The following is a 24,292-nucleotide window of genomic DNA, read 5'->3' on the forward strand; positions in this document are numbered from 1 at the left end:
CTCCTTGTTCACCTGATCTGAACCCCATTGAGAACCTGTGGTCCATCATCAAATGTGAGATTTACAAGGAGGGAAAACAGTACACCTCTCTGAACAGTGTCTGGGAGGCTGTGGTTGCTGCTGCACGCAATGTTGATGGTGAACAGATCAAAACACTGACAGAATCCATGGATGGCAGGCTTTTGAGTGTCCTTGCAAAGAAAGGTGGCTATATTGGTCGCTGATTTGTTTTTGTTTTGTTTTTGAATGTCAGAAATGTATATTTGTGAATGTGGAGATGTTATATTGGTTTCACTGGTAAAAATAAATAATTGAAATGGGTATATATTTGTTTTTTGTTAAGTTGCCTAATAATTATGCACAGTAATAGCCACCTGCACACACAGATATCCCCCTAAAATAGCTAAAACTAAAAACAAACTAAAAACTACTTCCAAAAACATTCAGCTTTGATATTAATGAGTTGTTTGGGTTCATTGAGAACATGGTTGTTGTTCAATAATAAGATTATTCCTCAAAAATACAAGTTGCCTAATAATTCTGCACTCCCTGTATTTTATCTGTGGTTTTGAACCCATATTTTTGAGCACTTATGTCATTGATTCACTTTTCCTCAAGGGCTATTAAACACACAATATGACCTAAATAAAACATAAAAGTCTATCATTCCAGACAGAGTAGATGTGGACTGCATTATTCACTACATGTATGTGTGTGAGAGAGACAGAAATATTGGGAGTTAAAGAATGTTACATTTTATTAGATTTTCTTTCCTCTGAGGAAATAACTTCACCCTCTTGAGCTCTAATTGTAGTCATTAAGGATTCAAGGATTCAAAGAAGCTTTTCAGTTAAAGTAATTGCTCGAATCTGCCCGTGGTTTTCTTTATCTGACCATGTAGATAAGTTCTGTTTTTCGTTCTTAATGAAGACCAAAAAAACACCAAAAACAGCCAAGCTGTAAACTCCTTGAATTCACACTTAGATTATCCTTCCATGTTCAAAGTGTCCAGCCTGAAGGCACCAAAACCTTATTGGTTCCAGAAGTATCAGGTGTCTGACTTAAGACTTCTTTTTTCCTTTTATTGAAGTCTTCATTTGTTTTACCTCCTTCACAATATAATATGTACTTTTTTTTACTACATATAAATGCATACAAGTTCTTAGTCTCATCTTCCACTGAATTTTCTAGCTTGCTTACTTAAAAAAATAAAATCACAGCTCTGTAAGTGTGTTATTAGCCCAAAACATGGTAAACCATTGTTAACGAGGAACAGAAATAGAGACGAAACAAAAAACAAAGTGTGAGATTTGATTCCTGAGTGATACTTTTTCATAATAATACTTTATTCCCAAGTTGTGGCATTTCTTTCAGCACACATTATGTATTAGAGACTGGATGGTCTCAGTCATGACGCTATTTTAGTGCAATTACAGATATATTATCAAGTGCATCATTGCATGCTACAGAGTCAGGGCCATGTGTAGGTCACACCGAGGTGTGCATGTGGAGGGACAACTGAAGAACAGCTTCATCAGAATCAGAATGAGTTTTATTACCAAATGTTGAGCAGATTTACAACATTAGGAAATTGCTGCTGTACTTTGCGTGAGACATACTTAAATACTTCAATACACTTAAATACAAATAAAAAGTGCTAAACAGATTGAATGCAGGTGATGATCAGTGCAAAAATGGAACAGGTGCAGAGAACACAATACAGGAGCAATACAGGCGTATGAAAGTTGAGAAAAAACTTACAAAGGGAAGCTGAAATAACCTCAGTGTACTGAATAGTCAGCAGGGTACAAAATGTCTGATGTGAAGTGTGTAATAAATAATAAAAATTTCCGAGCCATGAGAGGAATAAGGCACGCAGAGGTTGCTGCTTAAAATGGAAACATTTGCAGCAGTCTGTGATTGAAGTCAGTTACAAAGCAGATACAAACAGAGAAAAATAGATTCTCTTGAAGAGAAAACTAGCACTGCACAGCAATAGACTCAGATGAGTCCATACTGGTAATTTTTCTCAGCACACTGTGCATCCTGTCCAATTGTGATCCCCTGCTGTGAGCACAAAAAAACAGGCCCAAATAATAATCCGACCTCTTATATCCAAAATGAGTTAGTGAAAGCATGTGGCAGAAGAGTTTTGAAAACAACTGTCAAGGAGAGTGAGGATGCTACTTATTGTGCAGCCATCTGGAGGAATCCAGAAGTAAATGGAGCAGTTAAGAGCAGCCATGCAAGTGAGCAGTGCTATGTATAGTTTTCTTCCCTAGCAGGTGACCAGCTTAAATTTAGAGGCAAGTCTTGTGATGAAGAAGCCAAAGACATTATTTCAGCCAGCAGTCACAGGAAATTCAACACTACACTATAATAATCTGGAAAGGTGTAGAAGCATTAGCCGATCTTAAATACTGCAAGACTGATGATTTGAAGTGAAAGCAGACGTGATGGTGAAGCCCAGCCCACTACTCCATGTGAGATGAAAAGAGAAAGATTAAGAAATATAGTTATATTAAATATAGCCATATAGTTAATATCAAGGACTATCTTTGCAGCTATTACATTTGTTTATGTATCAGCTAAAAAAAACTACAACAATGTGAGAAGCAAAGAAAAAACATTAGATGAAAAAGAGAAAAAGTAAAAAGAGTCTTTACTAAAGGATGAACAGAATAGAGAACAAATGCAGTATAGATATAAGTAGAATATAGTTACATGCAAAGGCAGAATGCATAAATTATGATAAAAGCAACACATACGAATACATCAAATGTTACCAAACAATTCAGACTGTAGAAAAGTAATCTAACTTATCATTTATTCATACCCACATATATCTCAGTTGGGAACAACTACAGTGACCTGCTCCTCCATTCAGAGATCTGATCAATATTAAAATATTATAAATATCAATATTAAAATATATAAAACTATAACAACTAAACAGTTGTTAATGCCTGACAACTGCCAGTCCCATCATCCCACTGGACAGTCTGTGGACTGGAATTTACCACTGCTTACATTGTTGTGGGCTCTTGATACAGCAAGTATAGTTGATATGCAAATTGCAATATCTTAGTCTTCATCTGGTTTGACAACTACAATGCTCTCAGTCAACCAATGATGCATTCAACCTCAAAAATGAGTATTACAGAGAAGACAGAGTTTTGTCTTTCAAAGGGTAATAGAAGTCCACGTAATCATTACAAAGTTGTTAGTTTTCAGAAGTTTATTCTTAATTTTTTTATTGTGACAAAAGTTTAAAAGTAACATCAAAAGGTTGGTACAAACAGAACAGGAATCTAGGACAACACAAGAATGTGAAGACAGACAGACTGACAAAGGACTTGGAGAAAAAGATGGAATATTAACACAAAGGCAATCAAAGTAGGGAAGGGGAGGGAAGGGGCATGTACAGCATGAGCGCCACTACATCACATCACAAACTTTTTGTCAGAATACAGATTACAATACAAACACACCACTCTATGACTCACAAACATGTAAAGTCTCAACTAGAGCCTGGCTGATATTGATTAGCTATTTGCCAATATTGACATCAGCATTTATAATCACTGGCGCTTCAGCTATGTTATGAGTGCTGATGTTGCATAGTTTGCCTATCAGTTCGCCTTGTGAAACTTTCCTTGGCAACATGTGTTTGGTACACCACAAATCAAAAGAGAAAAAAACAAGAGTAAACAAGTAATCCATGACTTGTTATGACATTAAAACAAGATTAATTTTTAACTGCATTATCATTACAGTAAAGCGTCATATATAAATCCACATAACAAATGTTAGGGAAATCTGTTTGCGGTTTGTTTGCATGAAAAAAAAAAAATCTGCCAATATATTGGGTTTATAAATCAGAAACTAATGGTATTGGTACGGGTTTTAAAAATCAGTTTGTCTCTAGTCTCAATAAACATGTCTACCAAACTGACATAGACTAAAACTAAACTGTATTTTTATTTTATTGGTGGTCATATTTCTAAGTACACCATATGCTTTCAGTTTTTCTTTTTTAGAGCCTAGTTTTTATTTGAGTATTATATGAGAATTATAACCCTTCTACAGATGTTACAATTTACAATCAACAGCAGATTCTAAGTATTTGCACTGTAATTATGACAGATGTACATTGTTTATGCACAACAGTTTTCCACCCCCTTACTTCCTGTAAAAACAGCCCAAGGGTCAGTGATATTACATAAATATAAAAAATACACCTTCTGTAAAACTAAAAAGCTTCCACAGAAAAATGTTCACTTATTTTTAAGGCAGAGCAGAATGTGTTAGTCTACTTGATGCCTCCCATCATGTGGATCCAGAAGTTGGCCTGCACAGTCCAGCCCAGCTTCTCACACTCAGAGATTTGTTGGAGAAAGTGCTCCCTGGCATCTGCCTCATTCTGCTCCTCCTGGAGCGCCACCCGCAAGTAGCGCATATCCTCTGCAGCACTCAGCTCTGGGATGCCCGTGAGCAGCATGAGGGAGAAAAGAGTCACCAACAGACGAGAGTGGGAGCGCAGGGAGAGGTATGCTTCTGTGCAGGTGTCCTAATGTGGGTGTTGGAGGCAAGAAAAGATAGAATAAAAAAGAAAAGCAAAGATAAAACAATAAGGACAGCTGAAGTTGAGATTTTTTCTATAATTCTAAAAGTGGTTTCCAAAATAAGAATCAGGCTGCTTTTAATTAGTGTGTGTGTGTACTTCAGAAAATATCTGGAATAAACTCAATTGGCATGAATCAAAAGTCTTAATAATTTTGGCCATGACAGGTCAGCAAGGACAAAGCCTCTGCTTTTAAATTAGAACACTGCAGCCTGCCTGCACTTTCATAAAGACTGCATGGACAAGCCAGAAGTCAGAATTATATTTTTGTACTGAGATGAAATCAAAACAGAGCTTCTTGGGTTCATGAAAAGCATTCTTTTAAGAGAGAGGAACACACATCAGAATTTTGTCCCATTATTTAGGCCTATTTTATTGGAGTTGGGCCACGACTGCTTGCTTTCATCATGGAAAAAAACTGAATGAAGTTTGAATTATACTAGGAAATGACAATTTCTTGGTCCTGTCTTGGTATTAGGACACCTCCGGTTCTGGCCGCTGCCCAGCTCACTATGCACTCGACCCCTACGGCACCTCCTGTGGGTGGTGGGCCCGCAGGTGGTGGGCCTGCAGGAAGATGGGCCCATGTCCCTCTTTTGGGGTGAGCCCAGGCGCTCCCCCTCGGGCAGCCTCCCCGGGCCTGGCTCCAGGGCGGGCCCCGGTAACCCTATCCCGGGCAGGGTGAACTGTTCCCTCGATGGTCTTCTCATAGGGGTCTTCTGAATCGCTCTTTGTCTGGTCCCTCACCCAGGACCAATTTGCCAAAATGCCAAGGGGCAGTCTGCATAGCCGGCAATAAGATGGACTCATTCCTAGGGGGTGATGGGCTCCATCAGGGCTGCTCTTTGTCACCGATTCTGTTCGTAATTTTTACGGACAGGATTTCTAGGTGTAGCCGAGTGGCGGAAGGCTTTCACCTAGGTGGTCTCAGAATCTCATCTCTGTTTTTTGCAGATGATGTAGTTCTGTGGGATTCATTGGGTGATGACCTCCAGCTCGCTTTGGAATGGTTCGTAACCCGAGTGTGAAGCGGTGGGAATGAGAATCAGAACCTCCAAATCTGAGGCCATGGTCCTCAGCTGGAAAAGGGTGGAGTGCCCACTCCAGGTCAGGGACGAGTTCTTGCTCCAAGTAGAAGGGTGTAACTATCTTGGGGTGTTGTTCACGAGTGATGGGAGACGGGAGCGGGCGATCGACACACGGATATATCACTGCGGCTGCAGTGATGCAGATAATGCACCGGTCTGTTGTGTTGAAGAGAGAGCTGAGTGTAAAAGCAAAGCTCTCAATTTACCGGTTGATCTATGTCCCTAACCTCACCTATGGTCACGAGTTGTGGGTAGTGACCGAAAGAACGAGACTGCGGATACAAGCGGCAGAAATGGGCTTCCTCTGAAGGGTGGCTGGCCTCTCCCTGAGAGATAGGGTGAGAAGTTCAGCCATCCGGGAGGGGCTCAGAGTAGAACCGCTGCTCCTTGACATCGAAAGGAGCCAGCTGAGGTGGTTTGGGCATCTGACAAGGATGCCTCCTGGGCGCCTCCGGGGTGAGGTGTTCCGGGCATGTCCCACCAGGAGGAGAGGAGAACCAGGAGGGCAGACCCAGGACACGCCGGAGAGATTATATCTCTTGGCTGGCCTGGGAACGCCTTGCTGATCCCCCGGATAAGCTGGAGGAGGTGGCTGGGGAGAGGGAGGTCTGGGCTTCTCTGCTTGGGCTGCTGCCCCTGTGACACGGCCCCGGATAAGCGGAAGAATATGTATGTATGTATGGATGTATGGATGGATGTATGGATGTATGGATGGATGGATGGATGTATGGATGTATGGATGGATGTATGGATGGATGTATGGATGTATGGATGTATGGATGGATGTATGGATGTATGGATGGATGGATGGATGGATGGATGGATGTATGGATGTATGGATGGAGCTTGCAGGAGTGCTCACAGACATATTCAACCTGTCCTTGGCCCATGCTGTGGTACTGGCCTGCTTCAAATCCACCTCCATCGTCCCGATACCCAAAAACTCCAACCCATCTAGCCTCAATGACTACCGCCCAGTAGCACTCACCCCCATGTGCTTAGAGCAGCTGGTCCTAGCACACTTCAAATCCTGTCTCCCCCCCACCCTGGACCCCCACCAATTCGCATACCGCCAGAACAGGAGCACAGAGGATGCAGTCTCCATCGCACTGCACTCTGTCCTCTCACACCTGGACAACAACAACACCTACGCCAGAATGCTGTTTATAGACTTCAGTTCAGCGTTCAATACAATCCACCCCTCACAACTCATCAGGAAACTGACAGACTTGGGCATCAGTTCCCTCATCTGCAAATGGTTACTGGACTTCCTGACCAACCGCCCCCAACATGTCCGGCTGGACAACCGCTGCTCATCTACAATCACAATGAACACCGGTGTACCACAAGGCTGTGTGATGAGCCCTTTCCTCTACTCCCTCTTCACCCACGACTGCAGACCTGCTGATGGTTCCAACACCATCATTAAGTTTGCAGATGACACCACGGTGATTGGCCTCATCAGTGACAACGATGAGACCGCCTACAGGGAGGAGGTGGATCGTCTGGCTGAGTGGTGCGACACAAACAACCTGCTGCTTAACACCAAGAAGACTAAGGAGCTCATCGTGGACTACAGGAGGAATGCTGACCCACATCCACCCATCCACATTAAGGGGACGGCTGTGGAGCGTGTGAGCAGCTTCAAGTTCCTGGGAGTCCACATCTCCGAGGATCTCACCTGGACAACCAACTGCTCCAAGCTGGTCAAGAAGGCTCACCAGCGCCTCTTCTTCTTGAGGACTCTGAGGAAGAACCACCTGTCCTCAGACATCCTGGTGAACTTCTATCGCTGCACCATCGAGAGCATCCTGACCAACTGTATAACAGTCTGGTACGGGAACTGCTCTGCCTCGGACCGGAAGGCGTTGCAGAGGGTCGTGAAAACTGCCCAACGCATCGCCGGAGCACCACTTCCTGCCATAAAGGACATCTACAGGAAGCGGTGTCTGAAAAGGGCTGGGAAAATCATCAAAGACCCCAGTCACCCATCACATAGACTCTTCACCCTCCTGCCCTCTGGGAGGCGCTACAGGAGCCTCCGGACTAAGACCACCAGGTACCGGAACAGCTTCTTCCCCACAGCTGTCAGACTCCTGAACTCTGCCTCCTGACATCTGACCCACATTAAACTCATGGACTGAACATACACACACCCACAACCACCTACACACACACACACAATGGACAACTGTACCCTCAAACACACAATAATAACATGGACTGAACCACCACTCACAACCACTAGCACTTTATATAGCCTCTGTAGAAATTATCCACATATCTCACTTATCTTAACTGCACTACTGTATAGTTCTGTGTAAATAATCATTCTGTACATACGATAATTTTTAATCCTACAACTGTTCATAACTTGCATAGTTTACATTTCTGTATAACTGTATATCTCATATTTCTGTATAGTTTTTCATATTTATATCCTGTTCATAGCCTGTACATAGCTTGTACTCACTACAGCCTGTACATACTTATAGTTATAGCATATTCATAACATACTTCATACCGTGTACATTATAACATACCATAATAGACCCATTTCTGTAATATACTTACATATCTATATTATTGCTTATATATATTGTAATATATCTATATCATGGCTAAAGCACTTCTGGATGGATGCAAACTGCATTTCGTTGCCCTGTACCTGTGACATGTGCAATGACAATAAAGTTGAATTCTATTCTATTCTATTCTATTCTATGGCTGGATGCATGGATAGATGAAGAATTTCTCCGAACTTTTCCTTCTACGCTTACCTTGGACAGCTGTTTATGGACAAAAGAACTAAGAGAACTAACATCTTGATCCTGAGTGCCACAGCGAATTGCTAAGGTAAAAGGTTGAAATCCACAGAGAAGCTGACTATTTATGGGATCTGTTAAAACATTTTCATGCAAAGCTGGACAAATAATAAAGCCATCTTACCCTAAAGTGCTGAAAGTAGAGGCTGTTGCGACCATCAACCCTGCCCATGACATACAGGAAGTCAGGTGTGAGGACAAAAGGTGCTCGCTCCCTTTTCACGCCAAGAAAGTGCTTCCTGTTACCCAGGATGTGTCCGAAGTCAATGTGAAACAAGTTCCCTGAGAGGCAAGATTAATTCAGTTTTTTCTAATTATCAGTTAATTTGTTCATTCATTAATTCATGAATTCATTTTCATCATGCGGCTTGTTTTAGAGGACAAAAAGCATTTGTCATATCATACGAGGATAATAACAAATCAGTAAATAACATGTGATAACAGTACCCAGTAAGGTGTTTTCTGTGATTTGTGCTGCTTACCGTCTTCTGTGATCATGATGTTGTCATTGTGTCGATCGCCTATACCCAGTACATATGTGGCCACACAGTAACCAGCACAGGAATTCACAAATCTCTCCACGTTCTTGAAGTGCTGCAGTCAAATGAAATCCCAACAGTTTAATGTTTTAGTCGTTTTTTTTTCTTTTTCTAATTACTGAGGGAAACAATAGAAAGGACCTGTAATTGCTTTTGATTTACTCACAATTTCCTGGAGTGGACACTTGGACTTGAGCCACTCAAACAGGGCATTGTTTTTGAAGGCTCCAGTTGCTCCTCCTTGGCTCCTCTGGACCGCAGCGATCGTTGTTGCATTCCTCACAATCTCAATCATACCTGATGACAAGGACATTTTCATTTTGTCCTTCACCTTTAAACATGTGTTTTAAACTTCAAACACAGAAACCTAATTCCAGGAAAAAAAAAACCTCTTACAAAACACTGTTGCAAAAAACATGGCACTGTGCGGGTGCAGTGATTGCATGTTGATCCTCTGCCATGTGGGTGGGTGCTTTTCTTTCCTCCCACAGTCCAATAAGCAGGCATGTTACATAATTTATCATAGTAAACTGGTCATAGGTTAAATTGGTAAATTTATAAAATACTATACAGAAAACCTCATAACAACATGTATAAATAAAAATTTTGGGTGATAGCTGTGGTTGTGAAAAGTCTTATAAAAATGTCCTAGGTCCTGCCTTTCGTAAACACTTTCATGATGAATTTATGGGCTCAGTCACTTATTTCAGGTCAAATATAATAAAAGAACGAGTCCAATTTGTACATTTAGGAAACTCTAAGGTTTAGATTGTTTTCTGTTCGGTTTATAGTTTCACAGTGAAATCCACCCATGGCTCAAACACCAACAAGATGGTGACTGAGGACATGCTCATCTTGACTCTTTGTACCAGGACTTTTAACTGTCTTTGAATTTAAACCAACACAGTATCTGCCTACTACTCTACTACTTAAACATGTACAGTAAGTGCAATTAGGATCTTTTTTTATAATAACTTCATAACTAGCCAGCCAAATTATTTAAATAGGTAGTTTACAAACCAGAGGTGGGAAACAACATAGTACAAATACTTCATTATTGTACTGTAAGTACAATTGTGAGGCATCTGCACTTTTGAGATAACCCCTCCCCTGCACCTCCCTTCTGTCCGACTCAGCCCTCACCTCTTCCCCCGACTCTCACTCAGCTCCGGATCCTTGCTGGGCTGCGTTCTCAGCCCCCTACTGTACGCTCTGTACACCAACCAACACAACCAACGTCATTGTCAGTGACACCACTGTCTCTGATGGAGATGATGGACTTGGGGAGACAGATCCACTCCCTCTTATTTTAAATGGAGAAAAGGTGGAATCTGTCTCCACCTTCAGGTTTCTGGCACCCACATCTCTGCTGATCTCACCGGGACCAACAACAGCAACACCCTGGTAAAGAAGGCTCAGCAGTGGCTGCACTTCCTCTGTGTCCTAAAGAAGAATAACCTGGACCAGAAGCTGCTGCTGGCCTTCTACTGCTCCTCAGTGGAGAGCATGCTCTCCTGCTGCCTGGGTGTTTGTTACGCAGGGGAGACTATTGAGAACAGGAAGGCTGTGCAGAGGGTAATTAACACCGCCCAAAAAACTCATTGGCTGCCCTCTGCCACTCCTGGAGACCATCACCAGATCCTCCCGTCTAAGGAAAAATAGGACCATCACAGGTGACCCCTTGCACCCCGCCCACCACTAGTTTAACGCACTGCCCTCTGGTCGGGGCCTCAGGTCAATCAGGTCCCACACCTCCAGACTCACCTACAGCTTCTTCCCCTGGGCCATTCAGACTGTTAACAAACGCTGTCTCCCCACAGCCCACCCCTACCCACCCACCTCACCACGGTCTGAGTAACCCTCATCACTCAGGCCACTCACACACGGACTCTATTGGACCAAGTCTTTTCTTTGCACTACCTCCGACCACTTTGCAATTATTTTGTTCTCCAATGTGTGATTTTCTCTTTTTTTGTAAATATTTCTCTTGATTGTATATATGTCTCCTGTTTGCTATTTATTTCAACCGTCTACTGTTGCCAAAGTGCTTGCTCATAGGGGGTAATATGATTGTTGGGTTTTTCTCTGTATGTATTATTGTAGGGTCTACCTTACAATATGAAGCGCCTTGAGGCACCTGTTGTTGCGATTTGGTGCTGTATAAATAAAATTGAATTGAAGTTGACTATTTATATTTTATTCTTGCGCATTTGGTGTGGAGCACCTACAATTTCACTGTGCATGCACAGTGACAATAGAACACCAGAAGAGAACAGAATACCCTTTATTCTGTTCTCTTCTGGTTATTTTTCTGACAGTTTTTTTTTTTACTGCTTACATTTTTAAACAAATATCTGTACTTTCTACTCCTTACATTTTCAGAACAGGCTCGTTACTTTAGGTTCAGCGGTATCATTTATAGCGTTTACATTCGGGAGTTAAGTGGGACGGAACAAGTGCTGGTGTCTTTATGTTGTAGTCAGCATCTAGCTGGCTACAGAAGGGGGAACTGTTTCTACAACACATGAAGTTGCTACAATGTTTCTATCAGCTCAACAAATGTACAAACAGTTTGTTGCTTCAGCTACTGTATTTCCAGGAAGAGAAAACATTGAGAGCTAACTTCACTCATGGAAAAAGATGTAAGCTGTAAGAACTGCTCAGTGACAAATGTTAAACTGCAAATTTAATGCTTACTTGTGATGTCATAATTTTAGTCACATATTGGATTTATATGTGATGTGTTTTGATAATTTATGTATTCTAATTTTGTGAAACGTCCTGCAAAACAAACTAAGTATAGTAAATTTGTGTTATTGAAATGTTGCATGAGAAGTCTGGGTAGTTTTGTGCAGGATAAACAGGTTACCTTGCATTAATGTGGTGAATTCACAGTAAAGTACTGTGTTGGACTGAAACACAGTGGCTGTGGTGGTCAGCCACTGTGGATCTTGGGTTACATCAAGTGTAGCAGACATTCATTTACAAATAAACTGATGATGCTTAGATTCAGTCACTGAATTCAGTCGTTGTAAACTGTAAAATCTAATTAGTTCTACATAGTTCTCAGTTGCCTTAAGTGAAGCTTATGCAAGATGATGAAGTTAGGGCAACGTATTCATTATGAGTAACCTTAGAGCTGTGATCTGCATGTCAGCTGATCACAGCTTGTCCACTAAGAAAATCGACTGGAGCTGACATTAGAAATCATTGTGGGCTGTCAGTATTTTCCCCACGCTGAGCCACTACAACAGATCAGCCCCAATTAATTTTTTTCCTCTTTCACTGCTTGTGTCCTAAATAACAGATTGAGATGATGATGAAGAAGTAGAGTTTAGATTTGAATAACATTTTTATCTTCATGTACTAATATTATTTTTAGATTACAATAATATAGCAGATACATTTCAGAGCCTGTACTCTTTCACTTTTACTTGAGTAAAGGTGTTAAATCAGTAATTCAGCTTTTACTGGAGTATTTTTTTTTATCACCAACATCTGTACTTCTACTTAAGTACAGAATGTGTGTACTTTTGCTGACTCTGTAAACAAGCTATTAACTGATTAGTAAATTATATTAAGTATAACTTCAGCAACCACTAGTAAAAGGGGCCATCCAGTACCAACTGTGGACACTATTAAAGCACACTGATGTTGATACCTATGTTGTGTCCAGTGGAGATGCAGCCATATGGAACAAGATTGAGGTCCAGGGATTTCTCCTTCCAGATGGAGTCCATCAGCACCAGTGCCTAAACAGAAATATGCAAACATTCATGTGTCTTTTCAACCTGATGTAAAACTACGATAGACTGTTGAGGTTTTTTAGGGTTAGCAGAAAGTAAAGTGGTGTATTTTAGGCATACCAAACCTGTTAAGTATATAACCTAGGAGCAACACAAATAATGAAAAACTGAACTGGTCCAGGAATTGAGCCCTGAGGGACAAATAAAGGAGCAGTGCAGAGAAAGACCTGTAGTTATTTATATGAATTTTAAATATAGGGTTTGGTCAGATAGGTATGAAGTACTGTATATTCACCTTTTTCCAAGCATGTAGGAAATATATTCACAAAAAAAATAAGTATTCTTATTTGAGGAAGAGAATTCAAGTAATGAAAGCAACAAAAGATCAATCTGACCTGAATGACCAGCATATCCTGTCTGAGGTCATCCCCCTCTTTGAAGATTATTCCAACAGGTGTGGCGGAGGTAGGCGATGGCATGGGAGAGAACTCCAGCCACAGAGGCTTCTTCTTTGAGGCCATTACTTTGCATTTATCGAGCTACATCAGAGAGAAGTAAAGCAGACCGATTTGTTTTTGTGGGGGTTTTTTTTCTTCACCGAAGCCTTTTTGATTTAATCAACAACAACAACAAAAGATTACATATCCCTACTTTACTGTGGTGTACTTATTGTAATCAGGAAAAACAGAATAAGTAACAAATTTATGTTGGAGAAAAGTTCAAGTAAGTAATTATACTTGAAATATATGAAGCAGACAGTAAATTTGATGCAAAAAACAAAAACAAGCCAAGGAGGAATTCACAATGGCCTACTGTAGTAACTGTACTTTAGAAAATGATAACATTTCCTCAACTATGTACAAAACTATAAGCCTGACTATCCTAAATTTTCTCAAACTTGATCCTAAAAGTGGACCTTGAGGTCTGATTCCTGGGATTTTTTGCTACCAGCTTTGTGTTATCATCATACAACGTATAGTTGTGTCTGTCACATTCTCGTCCTTCCAAGTAACGTGCACATATATCTATGTCCAGTTCTTAACCTGAAACATCATCACAAAGAGGTTGCCCTTTTGATGAAAAGGTCAACCTCTTGCATTGTTTATGAATAATGCGTATATATAGAAATTGAGATAGAAAGCCAGCAACGCTTACCAGGATCCTTCCACATTTAATACGAGGGTCAAAGGGCAGCAAGAATTCATTTGGCAGGTTACTGTCTCTAAGAAGTTCCTGAAGCCGGAGGGGAGCTACAACAAGATCAACAGACATAATTTAATGAAGTGGTTTAACAGGGAAACAAACAGCTGCTTTTGGGGATCAGAGTCATTGGCTTCTGAAAAGTTGCTATAAAAACATCTAATGCATTTCAGTGCTGTCTTTCTCAAAGCCTAGGTAGGGATAGAGCTTATGTTATTCATCAGCTGATGAACACCAGGTGTGCAGCACTACTTCATCTACATACAGGAACCGAGCCATACTTAGCCATACGCGGATGGGATTTCTTCATGTATATTAAAACGAAACTTAACACGAGGTCAGCTGGAAGAAGCTTTTCCAAAGTACATTAAAAGTTACATGCAAAGCTTTGCTAACCTTCTAGAGCTGGTAGATGAATAATAATGTAGTAACTTGGAAACAATAACATGCAAGAACATAAAAAGACATGACCATAATTAACAAGAAGCACTCAGAGAGGGCAAACCTCTGCCAAGGTAGCTCACTCTCTGGGCTGTGTTTAGCATGAAGGCAATTGCTTTTAATGAATTTCATTTTATTTGTTTTCTGGTTTTTTTGGTTTTTTAAATGCACCTACATGACATCACCAGAGCTAGAGAGGAGTTGTATTGTGTTTACAGACAGAATGACATGGGTGCACCAAAATGCTAGCACAAACATAAAGTCCTTGGCAGAGGTAAAAATAGAGGGAAGTTTAATAGGTCCATCTTAAAAATGGCCTTCCCAAAAAGAAATGCTTTTGTCATGCACCATGCAAGAACATAAAAACAAGGAAAGTATTTCAGCTTGCATTCAGATGTAGAGGCTCAAGGACTTGTACTGAGAAGCCTGTGGAGCTTACATTTAAAACCTGAATTATGAGAGTATTATATAACAGAAAATAAAGTATAATGGGTCCATTTTAAATTTCTAACTTAAACCTGTGTTCCAAAGTAATTCTGATTCAAGGATGAGAAGAGTGGCTGTTTTTTGATTAAAAAACAACAAACAAACCAACACAAAACAGGTAAATCTGCATCCTTGCTGACTTTAATTGATTCTGAATATTTTTATGACTCTTTATATGAACTCTATTTTAAGCTCTTTAAAATGCATTTTCACTCTTTTAAAAATTGATCAGGTTTTGTTAATTACATTACACCTGGCATAAAAGTCGCACAGCATTCCAGAAAAGAACATCACACCAACAGTAATATATGGTGGTGGTAGTGTGATGCTCGGGGGCTGTTTTGCTGCTTCAGGACTCGGAAGACTTGCTGTGGTAAATGAAACTGTGAATTCTGTGTGTCTACTAAACATTCTGAAACAAAAACAAGCTGAAGTGCACTTGGGCTCTGCAGCAGGACAATGATCCAAAACACACCAGCAAGTCCACCTCTGAATGGCTTAAGAGGAAACAAAATGAAGACTTTAGAGTGGCCTAGTCAAAGTCCTGACCTGAATCCGATAGAGGTGCTGCAGCATGGTAAAACATTCAGTAAAACCAGTGAAATAAAACTAAATTAAATACTTTGAGCTTTTTAAAAATTTTATTGTGATATATTAATTCAGAAAAATTATGCTCCCTACTTGTAGAATCAAGGTTGGTCTTGTCAGGGTACAGGTTTTTAATGATGACAGCGACATCCTGCAGTGCCTCCACCGCCTGGACTTGCTGGGTGAAGCTGTCGAGCATGGCCTGACCACAGCCCAGCAGGTAGGCCTCCAGAATCACAGCCATGCGCTGTCGGAAATACGGGCACCCTGCTACCTCACTGCGGACGTACCAGAAGAAGAAGTGTCCGATTCTTTTGCTCTGCAGTGAAAGATGTGAGTGAGTCAGAGAGTGTGAAACAGATCTGGTCGCAGTCGACATCTTACTGGTGTAAAAACATTCATTAATGTTCCAGCAGACTGAAACCTTGATTAAACTCACCCGAAAAAAGAAAAACTGCCCTTTATCCCCGTCCCTCTTCCCCGCTGTTTTTCTTTCCCTCTTTCTTTCTCCCCTTTCTTTTCCCCAGTCAAGTCGGTCCCGTATTTAGCAAGTGAAAATAAAATAAAATAAACAATAAAAGGTGAATCAAATAGACCATTACGGCAAGGCTGGGATGCTCCATTTGGCAAAGTAAATCCGTTGGGCATCTTTCTTCGCCTTTAGACAATAATTCTGATGGCAAAAGAGCCAAACGGGACAGGCCCCCCCAAAAAAAAGAAAGAAGAAAAACTTTTAAATGAAAGGTGTTATTTTTATTCACACAAAAACCTGACCTTTTGATGACTATTGTGAATGAAAATACAACAACAGATAAATAAAAAGAAAGAAAGAAAATCAGATCCATGATTAAGCTTGTCGCAAGCTTTTTGTACTAGTGTACCAGTAATGTGATGTGACAATAAAAGTGATTTGATGTGATTTGATTTGATTTGATAACCTGTGATCATAATTGGGAGCTACTTTAGTGCTTTTGTGTAATATAATTATAAAATCGGATTTGACCACAAAACATCAGGATTCTTGTGCAGATTCTAGAGAGTCAAAAACTGTTTGTTACTGTAGACTGGCACACAGTAATAGAAAATTCTGCTGTTTGAGTAAAGTTCTCCCAAGGAAACATTTCCCAGTGATACGCAGAGACAACCAAAAAGGTGAGATGATGGTGTTGGACAGCAGTGTGGAATTTCCAGGGTTAAAGTCTGCAATGTCATTTTTGCAGATGCTGACTGAAAAAAAAACTTCAGAGCACTGTTTCTGAAACATTGAAATTAACACAAATAGATCCCCGTGACATCAGCATAGAATAAGAGGTCATCTGACAAGGATCTAAAAATCACCACTGATTGATGGTTAACACCATTGATTAATATGTTTCCGGCTCAGAGAGGTCGATGATGCGAGCTTCTCTTTAAAATAGGTGCGCCCGACATCTCTCTCTCTCTCTCTCTCTTTCTCTCTCTCTCTCTCTCTCTCCTTAAATGACTGTAGCACACTTTCTTCCTGTTGCCTGTTGCTCTTCTATAATGACCATTATTTTTGCTGTGAATACCGCCTCGTACTCTGGAGTGCATCCCACAGAGCTTGAATTGATTTTTCTGGCATCACTGAGCAATGAAAAAATGACATGCTGATGTGTACAGAATAGAGCTGATTCCATTCTGATTCACAAGGTCCTGATTCAATTCTACTTTGACTCAGTCAGAAATATTATAATTATGTTCATTTATCTCATCTATCTATGTACTGTTGAAAGAACCCTTTAAACTTTGTAAATTAAATATATTAATTTCCAAATTAACAACAGATCCTAAAGTAGTTACAATATTGCAACTTTTATTCAACTTTTTATTTATTACTGAGATTTGTGGTATTTTCCACAGTATTTCACCTCCATTTTGCACGCCTTCCATACGGCTTTGCTTTTGTCCAGCTCTTCGCTTGTCTTCACAGTTATTGAATCCAAATACAGCTGCCAAACATCTGCCTTTAGGCTTGTGGCGCCAGGTCACTTAACTCTTGCATGGCTTTCTCTTGTCAGCCTCTTGCAAGTCTCATACACAGCAAAATACATTTCTATTTGAAAAATGTAGTTTAAGGATTTAAGGAATCAATATCGGATTATTTAAAATTGATTTGAATTGGGAAGTTGATTTTTTTTAAACCCATCCCTACTACAAAAATATCTAGTAAGAAGGTGTGAGTGTAAGAGAGTACATTTTTTAGCCTTAGCTCATTCTGGGTATTTTTCTATAGTCTTTGTTACTGTTACTATGACAACATGTGGCTGTAACTTGGAACCAGGGATGTGATGCTGCGATTGCTACAGTGCTGTCTATGAATTGTATTTGTTAGTCCACCCACCCATTCTCACCACCAGCCACCACTGCAAGTGTTGATTTATTTTCTTTAAGTGGGTTTTATTTTGTCTCTCTTCATTAGAAAAAGATGAAAAAAATAATTTTGTCTGGCAAAAATATTCTGCTGACACCCTTGTACATGTCAGTACACTGCAGTAACAGTGGATGCTTCATGACTCACCCGCAGAGCTCTTTGGATGAGGTACCGAGCAAGGAAACTATCATGGTAAGGTTCCACTTTTAGGATCTGTAAGAGTTAAAGGTGAAGGAAAAACTCATTGTCACACTTTAATAGTCATTTTAAGTGATTTTACAAATATCCTTAAATAGTGGGATGGGGGGTGGTTAAAATGCTTAAATGTGTTCACATTCTACTGGATATATTTACACTGACTTAGACAAAAGGTGAATGTTAGAACAGAACAGAAATGTGGAAATGAATGGAAGCATCTTGGAGTAAGGGTCAAAGGGAAAATAAAACATGAAGCAAAATGAAAGCTGTCAGAGAAGAAATGGATAAGTGGATGATGTCTAATGTAACCAGTAAAATCTGTTAAATGTCATTGCATTGGTGATGCATTCCACACAGACTCGAAGAGAACATTTTGAAACAAGTCTGTGGCTTCAGGGAAATCTTTTTTTTTTTTATTTATTTATTTAAAAGGGACAGTGCAGTTTAACATAGTTCAAGTGCAAGACATGAGACTGATGTACCGCACATAGGTTTATAGCTACTGCTAATTTTCAACAATTGTCCCTTGTTGGGCTTACAGTCTAAATTTGTTTCAATTTTGCTTACAGTTTAGATTTGCATTAATCATGATTTGTTTTATGAATTGTAATTGTAATAAAAAAAGCAACACATACAGTCCTGGTGTTCAATAGAATGGGGAGTGGAATAAAGACAGATTCACTTTGCAAACCAAACAGGTCGCTTATAGTAGTTTAATTATTTCGGGTGACGTTTTGCGCGTCAGGCAATATGAATGAATCTGTTTATCTATTTTCATATAAACACATACCTGCACGAGCTGAAGCAAATACTTCAGCACATCATCATTAGACAGGCTCTCCAGTCTCTTCACTGCCAGTCTCCTGACAAACTCGTCTGCAAAATCCATGCTTAGTAGCTCCAATGCCACTGTTACATCCAGTTCCTCAGGTTGCCAGTATCCCAGTAGCCAGTGGATATCTTCAACCGAATTGCGGTTCATCCAGTCAACATTACGCAAGTACTGGGGTAGACTGGAGGCATAGCGGACACTCTCCTCCCGAAACCTTCTGAGGCATGGCTTTTTGGTGTTGATGGCTGTAGTTGGGGATTTGAGAGTTACATTATCAGTCAGTGGGTTTGCTGGCAAAGAATATCTTTTGATAGGCAAGGGTGGGGGGACATGAGATTTATGAGTCTCTCGTTCTCTGGAGTCGGAACATTCAGAGTTAGTAAAAGTATTTGGGACAACCACGGGGAAGCTGTAGCGGTCTAAAAGGAAGCTGATAGCCATGGAGTCAGCTATGTCTGGGTTAGTAGCAGTTGACAGCTTGTCTGCTTGGTAGGTGATGGCCTCATCATCCAGGCCAGGGTGTGACCACATGTGCAGTGTGTAGGGCCCCTGGCTCAGAACAGACCTGCAGGGATGGGTGGTGTCCCGTGTTGAAACACCATGTAAATAATAGTTAGTTTTACAGTACTGCAAGAAATGATTTGACGTTCTCTCAAATGAACAATATAAGAGCACAAACTGAGACGTCAGACTGAGTAATAATAATTACACATATGTAATAAATAAAGATAAAACAAAAATTAATATATAAATGAATAATAAATAGAGATTTCAAAACCAATGTTGACACTAAGGTTGACGACACATGCATACACACAAGTATATGCATCTGTTATCAACAAATGTTATCATCATTTTGTAGCTGATTAGAACTGATTAGATTTGTAACTCTAGTCATACTGTGAAAGGATGAAATCTGGCCAACTCTGAAATTTCACACTTGTTATAATTCCAAACTAACATGCTATTTAGCACATTAAAATAGTAAACTGTGCCTGAAAATATCACGGCAAAACGTGTAATAGACACGCCGGTCCACCGTGTCATTTGATGCTTTGCCTGTCAAAAGCATGAAATGTACACGAATGCAGAAGTTGCAGTACGCTTCAGTAACAACAGAGGGAGATATTTTATTTCAAGCCAATATAAAAAAAATCACAGGAAAGTGTTTACACAAATATTACTAACACATTTATTATATTTATATTAGCCACCTAGCTTAATCGCTTAATCGTATATCCCTTGGTCACTAGCGACCTTATGGCTTTAAATATATTAGCTCCCCCTGCTGGTACTGAAAAGCGTGAAATGCATATGGTGGACCGGAGTGTCTATTACACGCTTTGCTGTGATATCCGGTTGGCCCGTTGTGTAGTACACCAAATGTCGGAAAATGTCAAATGTTGGAAAATGTCAAATGTTGGAAAATGTCAAATGTTGGAAAATGAGTATGTGCAAAAACTGGGCACAGAAATGACAAAAACATCCAAGAATGCAACTTTTTGTTTGTATTATCTTTGGAAATGTTTGTCATTGTTACTCAGATTTGTTGTGAACCATGATATAAAATTTTGGATATTACTGGTAGAATTAATTAACTACTGGCTAACATTACAAACTAACCATGACTCATGTTTACAGAGGAGAAAGGAGACTTTTAAATGATAGTGTTATAACTATTTGCTCATGTAGGTTTTTCTCTTACGTTGTTAATAAAGATATTTTGCCTTAATAAAAACAAAAAATCCGCACCTGTGATCTATGAGGAGTAGGTTGACAAAGTAGAGCACTTTTCCTCTCCCTTTCAGCAAGTCTATTGTTTTGTTGGTTGAAGGCGATGACACTTTTGCCTCTTTGCTCAGTGCCTGCCTTTGGTCCCTTGTTGCTGCAGACATGTCACTAGGACTTTCGTTAATAGTGAGACCCAGCTTAGCTCCACGTGGCAGATCCCTAAGGAGAACATCAAAGTCCAGCCACTCATTCCACAGCACTTCATCTGAAAAGGGCTTGGGAATGGAGGACACTGAAGAGAGGACCTTGTTACCATGGAGTATAGATGCTTCAACATAAACAGACTGAGGACATTTGCTTGGAAGTTGTGGGATATCAAATCCAAGCAATTTGACTCTGAAATTTCTGTTGCAGTCCCACAAGGATATCATGAAGATGTCATCCAAATCCTTCCCTTTAAGGCTGAGATCATTGTGGGAACTGAACTGGCCACTAAAACCATCAACAAGTGGCCAGTCCACAAATTTGACAGCCTCCGAGGGAAGCTGCGACACTGGGACAACAAAGAGGTGGAGCTCTTGGTTGGTTTTCAAGCACTGTCGCACCCAGAGGAAATCGTTCAGGGCGTAGTCTCCAGTTAAAAACTCCTCCCTGCCTGCAACTTTCAACACGAGACTATCAGGGCTATCATATTTAAGCCCTCGGTCATTCATCACCCTTTCAAAAACTTTAAGAAGAAGTTCTGGTGTTGTGTTGAGTTCAGCCTTTATGCTGAAGCTGATCCTGCTTATGTAGTGAAAGGTGACAGGAAAGTCTCTGTTCCGCCATTCTTGTAGTTCTTCTGGTAAGGCGGTATGCGTTACCCAAGGCTCTGTGGCATACAACTTGTCATCCCGTTTCTTCAGCTCTTGTTTCCTAGCAGATGCGAGTTTCCGACGGGTGAAGGTGAGCTCACCAAGTCTATCAGATGCTTCTTTCTCCAGGTCATGTCCGATCAGATAAGTCAGGCACTGCTGTTGTTTCTCGTTCTCCTCTGGATCAACTGCCACAGGCGGTTTTACTATTATGTGTGCTGATAGGCAATGAGGGTCATTACGTGACCATGGAATGTCTAATGTCCTGATAACCTGACAGTCATCGTAGGCTTCATACCAGTCGCCACCCCTGGCATAGAGCAGGCTGTATTTCTCGGGGTCCAATATTGCAAAAGGGTCTGGGTGGCAGTTTTGCTCCTGCGCCTGAAGGCATAGAGTCATATACATGAAAAAATAAATACATACAATTTTTGATTAATGTAGTTTGAATATAGTGTTGCGCAAGTGATCTCCCCATCATTTCATTATATTTTGCTCCAAAGAGCAATAAGATGAGATAAGACTTTATTGATCCCACGGGGGGAATTTGTGCGTTACCTCAAGCTGGGAGCTGAGTAATAAGCTGCCTACTGTGGTGGCATCTTGGAAAAAATAAATGCTTCCTTATAATTTGTTTTCACCAGGGTTTCTGAAATTTTTGTAAAATTTTTCTGTTTGTTTTTTTCACATACCTGGATAGGAAAACATTACGGAACACTATCAGTCATGGATTGACCTCCCAAAGTCTAGACCTCAACATTATAGAAGCAGCGTGGGATCATCTCAACAGATAACGGAACAAAGGGAAGCTAATATCCAAATCTGGAGAAACCTGGAGAACTACTGAAGACTATGTAACAGAAATGAAAAAGACTATAGCGTTGTACAAACTTATATACTGCCTTATTTAGTCTATTTCCATTTATATTTGTGCATTTCAGTGAATCACTGTACCTATTTCACATTTTCCTTAAAGAATGAGGCATGGCTTAAGTTTTTTAACAGTACTGTAAATGCTTAAGCATGAGCCACACTAACAGCTATACTGTAAATAGCTGCTAGTGGGACTATGCAATACCATGTCATATGAGCAAGCATATTAGCTAACATTTGCCTTTTAGCTTAAAATACATAATATTTTAGAAGCCAGCTAAATCAGTTGATAGTTCCCATATATGGTTTGGCAATAAAGCAACGTAGAAACTTCTTTTAGCTGCTTCCTTTTTCACAAAGGGTCACTATAGCACAGAGCTACAGATATTTCATTTGGCAGATTTTTATATTTAACGTATTTCCTGATTCAACCACAAAGGTAAATGGACTGTTTCTTATATATCACTTGTTTACCTGCATGCTTTAGACAACTTGACTGATTCACTTATAAACTTTTTAAAATGTTTTTTTCCTCCATAAGAGCTTTCTATCTAACATTCACACAAATTCAGTGGGTGCATCAGAGTGCAACTTGGATCCAGTCTCCTTGCCTGAGGATATTTGGCATGGAGACTGAAGCAGCCGAGTATTCAACCACCAACTTTAGTTGATGACCCACTCTGCAGCCACCCCAAACAAGGGATGGACTTGATTATGGGCACATTATTGACTGTAATGAATTTGCTACATCTTCAATCATGCTCTGCTTTGTTGTTTATTGTACCCTCAGTGAGACCATAATGTTCTTCGTGCTGTACTAGCCAACCAAAAGCTCAATAGGAAAATGTTTACTAAGGTGAGCATTAACCTCACATTTATTAACTTCTCTAAATTTGAATTTCTTTTGCGAACAGACCAGTCTGCACTGCACCCACCCCAGAGCACCAACTTCCATTATAAAGAAACTCATTTTTAGGAACTTCACTATCGATTTCACTTTATAGACCCAGAACTACATCCAACACAGTCTATGAGAATAAAAGGAAAACATCCTTTGCACAATAGACCAGACCACTCAGTGCAGGTTTACGTACCTCCATACAGATGCGTAGCCTCAATTGGTAGACACTGCACTGTGCAGGGAGGGTGACTGATATCGGCTCGCAGCCCATGCTGATATCTTGATCCTCGTCACCAGGCTTAAACTCACAAATAAACTTCAGGGTGTTCTCAGAGCAGCCTTGGGTAGACAGTCTTCTTACACTGTCTAAAGAGTGTGGACGGGTTGGCCGATTCACAGCAGCATCCATTGGGACTTTAAAGAGAGCAAAGCTTTAACAAAACTCAGACTTAAAAAAAACTCATACAAAGGCAGGTGCTGATTTGTTTTGGTCCTCTGGTGGAGTGCACGCAACTCTGCTTATCTGACAATGTGACAGTGTGTGTTCCTTTTTTGTGACTGCTCAGAGACTTCCTCATTCTTTTATACTTCAGTTGTCAAACACCAGTGATGTTATTATTAATACCAGAACATTTACTGACAATGTAACATAGATAACTTCCTTATTCTTTTTTGTACTTCAGTAACAAAGTACAATAGCTATTCTGACATTTTCACAACTAAGTATGGACAACATGCTACAGTAAACACTCCTGGACTAATACTGTTTAAGAGGGAAATGTCAACTTCTGCAATTTAATCACAAATTAAACAGGTCAAAACTGGGCAGAATTACTGTGTTTTACAGTAATACACCAAACCTGTTTGGGTTGTTTAGCTTTCTGTTCTGTGAAGTCCAGAGGAATGTGTTACGTAAAGTTATCTGTTAAAACAATCAAACAGCTGGTTGGTTTACTGGTTAACTGACTGAAAGG

At 40.2% G+C, this 24,292-nt stretch overlaps 1 protein-coding gene across 1 annotated transcript; it reads right to left on the minus strand.

Annotated features, from left to right (window-relative positions):
- Positions 1-1,550: 1,550 nt before the first annotated feature.
- Positions 1,551-24,037, minus strand: si:rp71-17i16.5 (phosphatidylinositol 4,5-bisphosphate 3-kinase catalytic subunit gamma isoform). Its single transcript, XM_019350206.2, has 12 exons — positions 23,512-24,037; positions 20,712-21,928; positions 18,918-19,524; positions 18,077-18,142; positions 15,631-15,856; positions 13,978-14,072; positions 13,218-13,361; positions 12,738-12,828; positions 9,243-9,373; positions 9,020-9,131; positions 8,662-8,819; positions 1,551-4,570 (listed from the first exon to the last, which is right to left on the minus strand). Exons 1-12 carry the CDS (start codon positions 23,725-23,727, stop codon positions 4,313-4,315), a joined length of 3,321 nt encoding a protein of 1,106 aa, XP_019205751.1. The 5' UTR covers positions 23,728-24,037; the 3' UTR covers positions 1,551-4,312.
- Between the last annotated feature and the right edge of the window lie 255 nt (positions 24,038-24,292).

This window comes from Oreochromis niloticus, linkage group LG20 (genome assembly GCF_001858045.2).
Source record: "Oreochromis niloticus isolate F11D_XX linkage group LG20, O_niloticus_UMD_NMBU, whole genome shotgun sequence".
Classification (NCBI taxonomy): Eukaryota; Metazoa; Chordata; class Actinopteri; order Cichliformes; family Cichlidae; genus Oreochromis; species Oreochromis niloticus.